Here is a 14404-nt window from a genome sequence, read left to right as displayed (position 1 = left end):
TCTTCTGCTGACATCAATCTTAAGCTTATACTGTTGATCAACACAAGAATGCCTCTGACATTTTAAATTTGTAGAAGTCTTTTGAAATCTTTTGTGAAAACTGACCTTTTAAAAATTTGGGGATTTATGCTGGGTCTCTACAAAAGAAATTGATCTTGCTCTCAAACGGAAGAAGCCTGCTTTAGTAATATGCTTTGCCTCCCTCGAGTGAGGGAGGCAAAGCATATTACTGAAATTATTAAATGAAAACCCTTGATGAAATAGTACTATTGAGGGAAGAGGCCTGGAGCAAGAGGGTGAAGGCAGAGTTGTGTATATCTGGTAATCCCTTGTCTAGAAGCTTCTATTTTTGATTTCCATTTTTCCTCCCACAGTCACCTTCAAGCTTTATGACAAAGATGGAAATGGTCTTCTTGACAATTCAGTAAGTAGCATGAGGCCATTAGAAGTTTATAGAGTTTTGGAACCGAGTCTCCCTGTTGTTTTTTCCTCCACTTCAGGCAGAAGAATTGATTTATTCACACAACACACACACGCACGCACACATCCCCCTGTGCTCAGCTTTTTGTGGTAAAGAAGGCCCAAATACTTTGGTGGCAAATGTTTTCATACAAATCTTTATAAAGTAATGCATCCTGCTGTAATACAGACGACAGCCTCATTTGCTAGTATACATCAATCTGATTTTTGTTGGTTCCTATTGGACTAGCGCCAAAAGGTGCCATCTTTTTTGATTCAAGGACCACACATGGCTTTTGAGCAGTGTGCAGTGAACTTGCTCCAAGGGCAGTGGTGAGGCCACAACAAAAAATAACTTTGGTTTGATTTAATGTAAGTATAAATGTAATCGCCCTTAATTCAAGTTAATTAAATGCAGTTAAAAGAAATCCTTAGATGTTTTGGGAATGAGGTTTCCCCTTCTTTTATATTATAAATGATATTTTGGTAAAAACCTTTGAAGGTACTCTGGAGACCACATCCTGTGGAACCTTTGGGAGAGAGAGAAGAAATTTGCTCTGTTCTAATTAAACAGCTACAGGCCCCATCACTGCATCTCCTGGAAAACCAAAATATCTGATTTTCAACAGGCTAGGACAGGGATAGGCAACCTTGGCTCTTTTATGACTTGTGGACTTCAACTCCCAGAATTCCTGAGCCAGCTATGCTGAAGTCCACGGGTCATAAAAGAGCCAAGGTTGCCTATTTCTCGGCTAGGACATATTGCTTTTGTCTGACTCATTTTCTATTCTCTGATAAAAGTTGGGGAAACTTGCTTTAATCTGAGCTCTAAGCTTATCCCTCTTTACCAACACTCTTCCCTTTGAAATATTTGGCTACAGCACCAAGGACATCACTTGTTAGGAATTCTGGGACCCATAGTCTAACACCGTGGTGGCGAACCTATGGCACGCGTGCCACAAAAGGCACACAGAGCCCTCTCTGTGGGCACGTGCACCATCGCCCCAGTCCTAGGCCTTCAGCTGGGTTTTATAAAACTTTTTCGCTCTAGGCCTCCACCGCCGTATGCAAAAAAAAAAAGGTTCAATCAATCAATTTCAACTTCTCACGGGGAAAAAAAAGATCTTGCAAAGTTGGAATTGATTGATTGAACTTTTTAGTCACCCCCCCCAGTCTGCCATCACCACTGAAGCCACGCCCACCCAATGGGCCACACCTACCCAATGGGCCACGCCCACCCGGCACCCGATGATACATAAGTGGGTTTTGGGTTGCAGTTTGGGCACTCAGTCTCTAAAAGGTTCGCCATCACTGGTCTAACATAACAGGAAGTGCCAGATTGGCAAATTTATGCATGCTGGCCCTTTCATATGAGCCACCGCAAATTTAATTTTGGTCCTAAACTGTGTTCTTCTCTCTAGGAGGTAGATCGCATCATCACACAGATGATGCGCGTAGCTGAATACCTGGAGTGGGATGTCACTGAGCTTAAACCAGTAAGTGCAGAATTCCTTCAGTTGCTTCATCTACCCCTTCCTCATCTACTTGCAACCTATATTACCATGATGGGCTCTGTTGGCTCTAGAATGAAGGTGTCTATGTTGGGCTCTGAAACTGGGTGAGGTAAATGTAGTCTGGATTCCCAGGAGGGAGGAGTTGCATTCCAGAGGGCCAAGAAACAGCAAGGTTTAGATAGTTCGGTTGGGAGGAAGAGGATCAGTTCCTCCCTAGAAATTCTCAAGATGTATCTTTAATGATGGAAGTAGTTGCTTTAGTTTGGCAAGATTTCTGTCTATAGGCGTGGAACAATAAAGGAAACTCAGCATGTCTTTCTTAGGTTTTGGAGCCTGGCACCAGGGTTGCTATTAACAATAATTTTTGCTATAACACCAAAAGAGAAATAGCTCATATTGTGTGCATTCAGGAGGAAAGATTAGGAGACATTTGGAAGGGAAGGAACCTAGAGCTAAATGAGATAAAGCCGGATGTGACTTTTGTATATAGAATCAGTATTTGGTTAATGGGATGTACCTGATAGAATGGTGATTTCCTTTTCTGCTTCTATTAAGAGAAAAAAAGGGGTTTTGAGTTTTCTGGATTTGTGGAGAGGGTTGTTTTTGTCAGATTTGGGGGGGGGGGGTTTGCAAGAAATAGTGGCTTAGAAAAAAAGCTCTTTTCTGCTCAATAGTTGTTGCCATTCAGATATGTGTACAGAAGGATGGGGGATACTGGATAGGTATGAGCAAGGCTTTTTTTGTCATAGAACGCCCAGAATGGAGTTCCGGCACCTTTTTTGGATGGAACCTTGTAGGGTAGGCAAGGCGGGTTGTATGACATGTGTGAGTTCCGGCACCTTTTTTTTTTTTTTTTTACAAAAAAAGCACTGGATATGGGGGGATTGTTATGCTTTTTGTTTATCGTATTTCTATATCCCAAATTAGTGTCTGATTTATGGTGAAAGGTAGGTTGTCCTAAATCTGGAGGCATATGATTAGCTCTATTTTAGTTACAGCATTATCTTAACTTCGGGTTTCTTTTCTCTTTGTTTAAGGGAGCTGTTTTTCAAAGATTTGCATGAATAAAGACCTGGGGATGAGGAACCAGTTCAGTGTTGTGCATGAGGAAAGAGTGGTCCCTGCCTTATGCTGCAGATAATTGTTGCTCATTGGGTGCCTCTTTGACAAAGAAAGACAGGCTCTCTTAAAACGTTCCTCCTAAAATGAGGGTTGCACAGCAGTTTGGGACAAATGGACTGGAACAAACACTGAAATGGCTCCCTCCTAAGGTTCTCCTTTTTGGATCTCCCCTCCCCACCCCCGCTCAGATCCTGCAGGAGATGATGCGTGAAATTGATTACGACAGCAGCGGTACTGTGTCTCTCTCTGAATGGCTCCGCGGCGGTGCCACCACCGTCCCCCTCCTGGTGCTACTTGGGCTGGAGGCGGTAAGTGCAGGGCGACCAAGGCCTTGTTTTCCCAACTTACTGTTGAATGTGGTTTTTGGTTTTCCTTGTGCGACATGTGATAATCGGCTGATTTCTTTGCTTTTCCTGATCCTTCTCATCATGACACTAGAATAGGGATGCTGGCCTGACTGGAAAACTCTCACCTCTAGGTGCCTTCCAATGATCCTGTTCCTGTCTCCAGTTCTGTTCTAATCCAGGGTGAATCAAGTGAAATATTAAAAAAAAAAAATAGTTCAGAATCACCCAGAGAATTGAGTCACAAGCAGCACTTTTACTTGAGATGTCTCTCCCCTCGTTTCCCTTTTTCTATAGACAACAAACCAGGAATTAACTATTTCTCCATGTGTGTCTGGCATGCCGCTGTTCTGCTATGTCAGCCTTGCCTAAGCTGGTAGGGGCCATGGAATTAAAGCTCTCAGAGGATTGTTGAGTCAGTAGCCGAGGGCTGTTTGCAGTTCTGCTGCTCTTTCCAGCTCCATTGGGGACTGCAGCAGAATGAATGCCTGTAAAGCTGACTGGGGACTAAAGGAGAACGACAGCATCGTCTTGAAATGGCCAGAAATCCTGCAGCTGAGCACCGGGTTTCACTTCCGATGTAATGAATAGTGAAACGAACCAATTTTCACATGTTTTGAGCCGCTTTGGCTATGGGTTGGCTTAAAGGGGAAAAACAAACAGCTAAGGAGGACTTAAGGCCACCTCACTCTTGGGCTAGGAACAAGTTGAAAGCAGGACGGGACGCAGCAGGAAAAAATGATCTGAGCAAAGTATGTTCCATGGTAGGTGCAAGGTTAAAAAGGGCCCCCATTTTCTCTGACAGCACAGCTGTGTGGCTGCAAAGTGAACTTGGTTGAAAGTTTCTCCGCAGCAATCTAATTGCTCTTTGAGGTGGCACGAACAGAGATTTCTCTTTTCTGGGAAGCTTGAATACAATGGGCATTTTTTTTCCCATTCAGTTGTGTCTGATTCTTGAAGGCTGCCTGGACCAGACCCTACAGTTTTCTTGGCAGCATTTTTCAGAAGTGATTTGCCATTGCTTGCTTCCTAGGGCTGAGAGAAAATGACTAGCGCAAGGTCACCCAGCTGGCTTTGCACCTAAGGGCAGAACTAGAACTCCCAGTCTCCACCTTGGTGCTTTAACTACTACACCAGAGTGGCTACGTAATGGGCATTTAGGTGCAAACCATTCCATGCATGTTCCAAAAGCAACGTTACTTATGTGCTCAGGAAAAACGACAACTTTTAGCCCAAATCCAGTCTCTACCTCCAACTTCTGTTCCCACTAGGGAGCCTCGATAACTTCCCTTCCCTTTGGCTCCCAAACCAGCCACCTCCTAAGCCTCTTCCTTAATTGCTGACTTTTTCCATTGCTTCAGACGATGAAAGACGATGGGCAGCACCTGTGGCGCCTGAAGCACTTTAACCGCCCTGTTTACTGCAACGTGTGTGAGACGCTGCTCTTGGGGCTACGCAAGCAGGGGCTGCGCTGTACTTGTGAGTGTGTTGCTCTGTCCTGGGGTTGTGTGGGAAGAGGGGAGATGGCCTTCCTTCTCTTCTTCCTGGGGGCTCAGCCTTCCAGCCCTTCAAGGGAGCTGAAACCGATTTGATGGTGGAAGCAGAAGGAGAAGGTGTTCTCCAGTTGCTGCTTTAGCAGACATCCTCAGGGATCAAATGACAAGCTGCAGTGTTCCAGGTCACTTCATTGATCCATCTCGCTTAGATTTATCAGTCCTGGCTGGCAATGACTCTCCAGGGTATCTGTCTGAATTGGCCTCAGTAGTCTTCCCAGCCCTATCTAAAGACACCTAGAAAAAAAACGAATCTCCAGCGGGCAAGGCAGCTGCTATGTCATGAAGTTTGATCCTCCCTTGGGAATTACTGTAGTTCTGTGGCTCTTTATTTATATATCCTGCCTTTATTATTTTGATAACTCAAAGACAGCAGACATCCCTAATACTCCTTCCTCCTCCTGTTTTCCCCACCACAACAGCCCTGTGAGGTGCATTGCCCCGAGAGCAATTGATCCAAAGTCACCCAACTAGCTTTCATGCCTAAGGTGGAACTGGAATTCACAGGCTCCTGGTTTCTATCTTGGTGCCTTAACCACTAGACTTTTTTCACTCTTCTTCCAAAGGACAAACACGGTCGGATGGTCTCATATTGTTCAACATATTACTCTTTTTCTTTTACAATGTAAAAGAAAGCACAAACCTCCTTTCAAATCTGAATCACAAGTGCCTAGGCTTTGGGGTGGGGTGGGGGGGTATGTGAGTGGCAAGTGTGCGCACCCAGATCCATTGGTGCAAGCAGCAGGCACGCACGCCCTCCACTCACGCAAATGGAGCTTCGCACGCAAGTGGAGGGTGCTTGTGCTCCACTCGCGTAAGCGGCTGACACTTGTGCTCGCATGCGAAGCTCAATTTCCAGTGACAGTGTAGACTGAATCCTACAGTTCTCTCAGTAGCAGTAAAAAAATCTATTTTCTGTTGCCAATTTGGGGGATTTTTTTTCTTCATTTCCTAATCTAGCCTCCAATCCTGGTATCCCATGGTGGGCTCCCGTCTAAATTTTAATCCAGTCTTCTCAGTTTGGCTGGCTTCTGAGTGAAGCAAGGTCAGCCCCATGCTGCCACCTGCTGGAACTCATTAACATTGCTCATCAATATTATAATTACGTTGACAAAATCATTTATGGAGCAGCGGTTAAGTACAGCACAGCATTCATAATGGCCATAACTTAATTTATCCAGGAGAAGCATTTGTCTTCGCATATTATTAGTTTAAAACAGATACAAAAGAATTCTGTTATGGATTCCATTTGGATCAATTTGAGGACTTTCCCTCCCTTGTTAAACAAGCATCTGTTTAAAAAAATATTTTTAGATACATTGCACATAGGTGTACATTTGTGTGTTCTGTACTCACAGCAGTGTAGGGTTGTTTGTTCAGGGCTGTTCCTTCCTGAGAACTTGGAGTATTTGCATGATTTGGCCATCTAGAAGTTTAAAAGTAGCTTTCTCTGAACAATCTAGCAATTTTTTTCTCTGGATGTTTATAAAATATTCAGTGAGAGAAAGAAAATGCCATCTCAGAAATCCACCTGAGCATTCCAAATTCAAAACAACTGTAGCTTGGTTGTTTAGAAAAAGTGGAAATCTTTCAACAGTAGTCTACTTAGCAGAAAGTCGAAGAATTAATGCTGACATTAAACAAGAAGAGAAAACTGCTGAATTCTCATGTTCTCTTTTCCAAGAGTTTCTTTTTAGCTGTGTTCTCACCACACACTAAACTGTAAAGTGAAACAGATTAGTGTGTCATATGAATATTTAAATCGGCAGTGCAGTTAGAGAGGATTGGTTTTATCCTACAACAGCTAATCTTCTGTGGTCAGTCAAGTCATGTGAACGTAGAAGAGAAGTTTAATAACAGGCTAACCCTCTTTTCTGGGCAAATATCCAGAATGGTCTTGTGAAAAGCAGGAATTCTTGAAAAGTTCGTCCTCTGGTTCTTTTTCTGTTTTATTTCTCAGCCTTTCCTCTCCGTGACAGTTTTGTCTGGGGATAAACCTGACAGAAAGAGCCTCGGGGGCCTCAACCTTCTCCTATTTTGTCTATGATGATGCCGATCCTGACTGGATCACTCCCCATAATTTTTTCCAATTTGATTTTTTCCTAACTAGATTTTAAAAACAAAATGGCTGCTGGCCATTTGACCAGGCCTTCCCTGCTTATCTGCTGCTGGCTCATGGGGTCCTTTATCCAGGATAGCAAATGGAGTAGTTCAGTTGTTTCATGTGAATATGTTTGAAAAAAAATATGCTCAACAAAAATATAAGGGTGCGGAAGCTATGGGGAGAGAGAGGAGGAGCTGAGATGCTACACTAAGCTCATAGGATCGAATTTTAGGCAGAGAAGCTATATGCTGCTTGGGGGATAACAAGGCTTCTTTAGTTTCTACTAGCATCCCATTGAATCCATCCTCTTTTTGCTCCACAGTCTGTAAGTACAGCGTGCATGAGCGCTGTGCTCGGAAGGCTCCTCTCAGCTGTATTAGCACCTATGCTAAGAATCGCCGTGACACCAACGTGAGTAACCGAACAAGAAAAGTTCTGTATCCCTCAGCCAGACTTCTGTATTTTTGCCTTCCTTATCCAGGATTTCTGCTTTCTTCATTTCTATTGGCTCCTTCATCTTCCCAACCTATCCCTTCATTCTTCAAAGAAGTCTAGGTGGTACACCTGTTTCTAGTCCTCAGTATGTGAGATCGAAATAGCCTTTTTTGTTCCTTTTTACTTTGACTCATTGCCCTTCCTTCCTTGGCTTTGGTATTAGTGTCCTAACCACCTCTAGAAGTCTTTTGGAGGGATGAATGCATTTTCCAGTTTGTGTTGCGTGCTGAGAGAGATATTATGAGACAGGAAAAAGTAGATGGCAGCCAAAAGGGACAATGTTTTTAAAAAGACAAAATTGCCTAAATTAATATTTCATTTAAAAGTAGATAAAAGATATAATGTTTCTGGTAGTGGCTAATTAGGTATTTATTTATCAATCTTATTTATTAGCCATTCATCAGGTATTTATCTATCTATCTATCTATCTATCTATCTATCTATCTATCTATCTATCTATCTATCTATCTATCAATCTTCATCTTACCAAAGGGTAACTCCAAGGTATTACCAGAAGCGTGGCATGGTAGCAGATAAGAAACCTTTATGTATTTTTGCTACTATTTTTCAAATGATAGGTAATCCTCAACTTACAACCGTAATTAAGAAAAGAAATCCAGTTGTAAGTCATTATAATAATAAGTTGAGGCACCCATGTGATGGGAAGTAATTTTCCAGCCTTTTTCATAGTAATCATTAAGCAAACACTGCAGTCATTAAGCAAACCCATTCATTTAAATGAACATTTTTGCCTGAAACCTGCAAAAAATTCCAGAAACTGGCAAAATCCAGTGTGAATTGTAGTCATGTGACTGCACAGTGCTGCGATAAAGCTGACCTGCTCAACGTGCAGTCACATGACTATGTACAACAGCCGGGGGTGCTTTACAGGCTGCAAAGCACTCGTTCCGTGGCTGTTGCTACTTCAGACTGTTATAAAACAACCAGTCAAGGACTAACTGTAGCAATGAATTCTCAGTAGCAAATAAAGAGGCCAGACGGACCAGATTTGTCTGCCAGTTGCCCACCCACGCTGTTGTCTAATCCTGAAGACTTTAACGAGCAGTTGAAACTTCAATTCTTGCTTTTGAGAACTTACAGTATTCTTACCCTTAACTAAATTTCCTGCAAAAGGTGAATGAGACTGTCAAGAAGATCCCAGGTATTCTAGTTCCCATTCCTTCCCTTGTCCCCATTTCAGTTCCTTAGACCTCCCTTTTGAAGAGTGTCAGGAAGGTAGAACCTGTAGCTTGGGGATTGCAGTTCTGCTGATCTCTCTCTCTCTCTCTCTCCAGATTTCATTATTCCTCACTTCCCTCCTATAGGTGCAAGCACATGTTTGGGTAAGAGGAGGCTGTGACGGCAGTAAATGTGACAAGTGTCAAAAGAAGATCAAGAGTTTCCAGAGCCTCACAGGCATGCACTGTGTCTGGTGCCATCAGAAGGCAAGCTGGTGACCTCATGATTTGACTTTAAATGGGGATTCTGGCATCAGAAATCAGGAGGGACTTTTCATTAGATGGCTCTTATTCTAGATAGTTCATTCACAAGAATAATTAATTTGCGCAGCAGGAAAATTTGGAGAAATACTATTGAAAAGGAGGATTTAAATGAGAGTATCAAAAGAGCAGAAACTATATCTACTCTTTCCCTATTCTAAGGTTTGTGGTGACCCAGTGGAAATTTCGCCACGGTTAGATAATTTTCATCAAGTTTGAAAATACGTTTCCCTGTTTTTAGAGTTGTTGTCCACACAAATGTATTTTGGAGATGGTTGGGATTTTCCAGTTTACCTCCAGTTTTGCATTGTTTTGAATACTGACTCTTTCATGGATATAGTTAGATATGGGGTTAGAAGAGCAGAGACATAGATGAGCTCTTTGTTTGTTTAACAAGTTGCCTTTACAGGACATCCTTTTTGTAAAGGCATTGAATTAGTTTCCATATCAGCATACCTTGTTTTCATATATGGCGCATATGGTGTAAATCTGGGCATCTTCAAAGAGCTTACTATGGATTTCTTCCAAAATTAGAATTCAGGTTTTTTTTATATATATATATACACAAGCCAATATTTTGTTTTATCAACTCAGAGTAGTGCTTTCTTCCCGTTTGCTTCGTGATACAGAAGGCAAAATCATAATTGCTGAACCCAAACTGATGTTCCCCGGAAGAGGGAAGACAGAATGGAATTTGAGATTTTGGGGGCGTCTCTGCCTGTTTTCAGGGCCTTGAGGCATAGCATAGCATTGAGAAACACTGGCTCTGTGTCTTGATCTTCTAGATTCATGATGAGTGCCTGCCTCTCATGCCTTCTACCTGTGACTCCGGGAATCTCAGGGACCATATCCTGCCGCCTTCAGCAATCTACCCTGTTGTATTGGTGAGAGCAAGGGGCTTTTTGAGACAGTTATTGTAATTGACAGTCCTGTTGCAGAAACTTAAAGGCAGAGTTTAGAGCAGGGGTGTCAAACTGGCAGCCCGTGGGCCGGATGTGTCACACGCAGGCCACACCTACCCCGGCTCCACAAAGGCAAAAAACACTGCGATACGTCACAATACGCCACATGATGCGATCAAGTTTGACACCCGTGGTTTAGCGTAATAGTCGCACGCAGACCTGAGTGCGAGAGGTCCTTGGTGCTCTCTGCCCTTGGTTGTTTTCTTGCAAACTAGTTAATGTCATCAGTGCTGTCAGTACTGATGATGTTACCTAGTTTGGATAATAAAACTTGGGCAAGAAAACAGCCAGGTTCAGAGAGCACCAAAGACGCCTCGTTTCAACCCTGAATTACAAATATTCTCCTTTATTGAGATCAGTGTTTACCAATCTGAGCCATTTTAAGATGTGTGGACTTCGGCTCCCAGAATCCCCTAGCCAGTCACACATCTGAAAGTAGCCCAGATTGGAAAACAGTGATATACAGTAGATCAACTATCCCTACAAGGATTTGTACGGAGATCTTACACTGTGACATCTGTCACTTCAGTAGCATGACTGATAAAAGGATGGATGATGTTTCTCATCCAGCACAGAGAAGAAAGGGGGAAATAGACAAGCATGCTTATTCAGTTATAGGTCTTTTCATGTTGTTTTGCATGCGCTTGGATCGTAGCAGAGATATTTAAAGCACATCCTTACCATGCATATATTTTTTTTTTTTTAAAAAAAGGAAAGCAAGCATTGCCAGTTCTTGAGAGGAAAGAAAAATCCTTAGCTGGGCAGTGTCTTTATTAGGACCAGCCCAAATGCCAGGAAAACTTGGAATGCAAGCTTCCGAGTCCTCCAAAACTATTCTTCAAAAGGGTACAAAAAGCAGCTGATGGAAAAGAAGGAGAAAAAAAAAACTTAAAAAGAAAAACAGGATTTGCAGTGAGTCATTTATCATGTTGATGCACTGCAAGAGATATTTTGGTCTATTTCCTCTTTTGGGAGGATTGGCCCAAAGTTATTTTTAAACTGTTTTAGTTTCATTCCTTTGGGGCGGGGTGTGCTGCCTCCTGTATGTGTTGCCCTTGTGAAGAATGTATGTTTTTTTGAGAGTCAAATTGCCTTCATCAGATTCTACTTACAGTATAGTTGAATCTACAAGAGGAGAATTAGAGGGAGAAGCCATACTCAGCGACAGAGCACACAGCAGGCATGCAGAAAACTCCCTGTTTATTTCCTAGTGTTCCTTGAGAAGGTCTACAACATTGCTGTAGAACAGGGGTGTACAACCTTGGCGAATTTCAAACTTGTGGGCTTCAACTCCCAAAATTCCCCAGGCAGCACCCCTGCTGTAGACTGAGCCATTGTTTGACTCAGAATAAAGCACCTTCTGATATTCCTCCACGGAATCTGCTATAGAAGCACACTCACCCTGTTTCTGACCTACACTCAAACCCCTTTCCTATTTTGAGATGTGGTATAAAATGCTTGTTGGGGGGGAATTGCCAATCTTTGAATTCCCCCCCCCCCCAATATCCAGAACAGGCCAGTGACTCGATGAGATGAGCTGACTTTGCATCAGTGAAGAGCTTAACACCCCAGGCTGCTCCTTTCAGCTGTTTCAAAACAGAGGGCAAAGACTTCAAGAAAGTTTTGAGCCATCACTCTGTTGGAAACAAAATTCGTCCAAATCAAAAGAGACCGTCTGTTTAAAAGAAGGAGGGAGGGAGGAACTGATCTATCTTTGTTCTGGGAACCTGCAAGCACCTAACCATCAAGAGAGGAATGTCTGTGGAGATTCTCAGTCATCCAGGTCATGGTTGTCCCAAAGGTGCTTTTTCAAAGAGGCAGCTAAGAAGCTTCTTAGATGAGAAGTGGAACGTCTTCAAAGAAAAACAAGAAAGTCCAGTTGCCTTTTGAAAAGGCAGATGTCTTTTTACAGGCCATGCCTGTGCTGTTCCTATCCCAAAACTTCTTTCCCATCTCTGGATCTTCTGATTTGTTCCATCTCCTGCTCGTCTTTCTCCCGTGTGTCACAGGAACGGCAGAACAGCCAAAAAAACGGGACTCCTTCAGATGAACCAGCTCAGCCATTCACTACTCCTGAGGGACAGGCCTTGCGGGTGAGTCTGGTGTAAAGTGGACAGAGCTGGTTGCCAGCACACTAACCCTCATTAGAGCACTTAGATCTCTGAGCACTCCCTGCTATCTAGGGTTGAGATGAGAGTGCCCATAGCTGGGCTTCCAGTTCCCCTGTGTGTATTTAAAAAAAACAGTACGCTTATGTTGAAATGATTGTTGTTAGTATTTGTTAGAAATTAGGGTGAGTGGTAACAAGCAAAAGCAATCAGCACATTTCCAACGTTGTTGTTTTGATTAGTTTGGTCATAAATCAGTGGAGGTGCTGCAGTCTGTGAATTTAGTCAGAGAAAGACCTGCAGAGAAAATATCTTTTGCCTATAAACTCATAGCTGGGGTTTCACTCGCCAAGAACAGAGTCTCTAAACTTGGCTATGAATTGTGGACTTGGCTGGCTGGAGAATTATGGGAGTTGAAGTCTACAAGTCTTAAAGATGCCAGGTTTGGTGACTCCTGTCCAAGAAGAGCAGGTCTTGTGGAGGCCATATCACGTGGGCTGCCATATCTGGCCCAGAGGTCATAGGCAGGGCCAGGAGTCAGAGGGACAGGGCATGGTTTCCAACCTGAGGAGAGAGGCTGGGAGATGCTCTGAATGGCCTGGGCTTCAAGGCCTTGCCTAAATAGAAAAACTGATGTCCTTTCCTCTCTAGGAGACATGTCAGTTTCCACTGCGTGGATCTCCGTTAGCATATTGGAAGGCTTGGCACCTTCTGAATTGGCAGTATGGGTGCTCACAAAGGGGAAGTGGGAGGCAAATGATAAGAGCAGGGTTATATGCTACAATGTAAGCCCCATTTTTTGTATATGTGTTGTGACATCACACGCAGACAGTATGGGCAGAGCTGTTTCAAATGCTGAAAGCATCAGATCCTGCAGGTGCCTCTGAATAGCAGTCAACTGCACTGAATCTAAGTTGCTATGTAGGGAGTCCTCAACTTACAATCATTTGTTTAGTGATCTTTCAAAGTTACAGTGGCACTGAAAACAGTGACAAATGCAGTTCTTGCATTTCAAACCATCTCAGCATCCCCACGGTCATAGGGTCAAAATTTGGACGCTTGGCAACCAGTATGTGTTTATGATGGTTGCGGTATCCCACGGTCCTGCGGTGCCCATATGCAACCTTACCAGCTGATTTTTGATAAGCAAAATCGATGGAGGAAGTTGGATTCACTTAACTTCAATGGTTGACTTAACTGTGGCAAAAAAAGCCAGCAAAATTGGGCGCCAATCACTTAACAACTGCCTTACTTAGCAATGGAAATTCTGGTCTCAGTTTTGGTCATAAGTTGAGGATTACATGTACATAGATGACTGACTGCTTCTTGTGTCTCAGCTACAGGACAAGGGTCTGTCAGGTTCTCCTCTTCAGCCTTGGAATTGGATGAAAGAGGGATATTCAATTCATCACATTCAAATGTGACAAACTGTGCAAGTCCTGATATTGCTCAACTGCAACTTCCAGCACTCCTAGCCACCTTGACCAATAATGAAGAATGCTGGGGATTGTGATTCAGCAACATATCTACAAAAAAAGAGCCAGAGGGAAGGACGAATCCCTCCCATCCTGCTGTCTGTCAATCCCTGCTCTCTCCTGCCTTTCCATTTGTAAATCGATTTTAGAGCATTCCAGATCTCTTCTGAAAAATAGTCTGTCAGGGTTCAAAAGCAGTAAAGTAGCCGCTCAGCCAGAGGCAGCAGCTTCTTGCTGCAATGAAAGGTTTATTAGATCAGAAATTGCAAACACAAGGCTATTTCTGGTAGATACATTTTAAGGATTAATGTTCCTACATATTTGCACAATTGATTTTATTTTAGCCATTAAAGGAGACACATTTATGTTTAAAGCTGATTGACTATATTCATAGCAATAAGAGAATTGCTACGTGCATCTCGGTATCCATAAACCCCTCTGGGAATAAAGCTTACAGTAAATCCATGTAGCTGCATGATTAGACTGATGTTATTTCTGGCTATCGAGCCCAATTTACCCCTGTTTTTTCTATCTCTGTATGTGCTGTGCTACTGTATATCCCAATCTGCACCCTGTTGTTACAGTACAGGGCAATCAGATTTGGCCATTTACCAAGGCTATTTGTGTTTCTGACCCCTTTCCACAGATCATCCCTTTGCCTGACACACACCCTTTGCTTGTCTTTGTCAATCCTAAGAGTGGTGGAAAACAAGGAGAGAGGTGAGAATGGTAGGGTTGGAAGTGCGAATGTGGGAATAGGACAGGCTAG

The 14404-nt window shown here is 43.0% G+C and overlaps 1 protein-coding gene across 1 annotated transcript in view; it reads left to right on the top strand.

Annotated features, from left to right (window-relative positions):
- DGKA (diacylglycerol kinase alpha) overlaps window positions 1–14404 on the top strand; it is a 30412-nt gene that overhangs the window by 5997 nt on the left and 10011 nt on the right. The window contains exons 5-13 of the mRNA XM_015816320.1: window positions 375–424; window positions 1881–1955; window positions 3284–3403; window positions 4801–4918; window positions 7419–7507; window positions 8917–9036; window positions 9876–9974; window positions 12062–12145; window positions 14282–14355. Coding sequence (XP_015671806.1) covers window positions 375–424; window positions 1881–1955; window positions 3284–3403; window positions 4801–4918; window positions 7419–7507; window positions 8917–9036; window positions 9876–9974; window positions 12062–12145; window positions 14282–14355 — 829 coding nt within the window. The remainder of the gene's footprint in view (window positions 1–374; window positions 425–1880; window positions 1956–3283; window positions 3404–4800; window positions 4919–7418; window positions 7508–8916; window positions 9037–9875; window positions 9975–12061; window positions 12146–14281; window positions 14356–14404) is intronic.

Source organism: Protobothrops mucrosquamatus, unplaced genomic scaffold, assembly GCF_001527695.2.
Source record: "Protobothrops mucrosquamatus isolate PMUCROS unplaced genomic scaffold, P.Mucros_1.0 scaffold423, whole genome shotgun sequence".
NCBI classification, from domain to species: Eukaryota; Metazoa; Chordata; class Lepidosauria; order Squamata; family Viperidae; genus Protobothrops; species Protobothrops mucrosquamatus.
The sequence above is the reverse complement of the archived record's forward strand: the minus strand, read 5'-3'. Positions and strand labels throughout refer to the sequence as shown.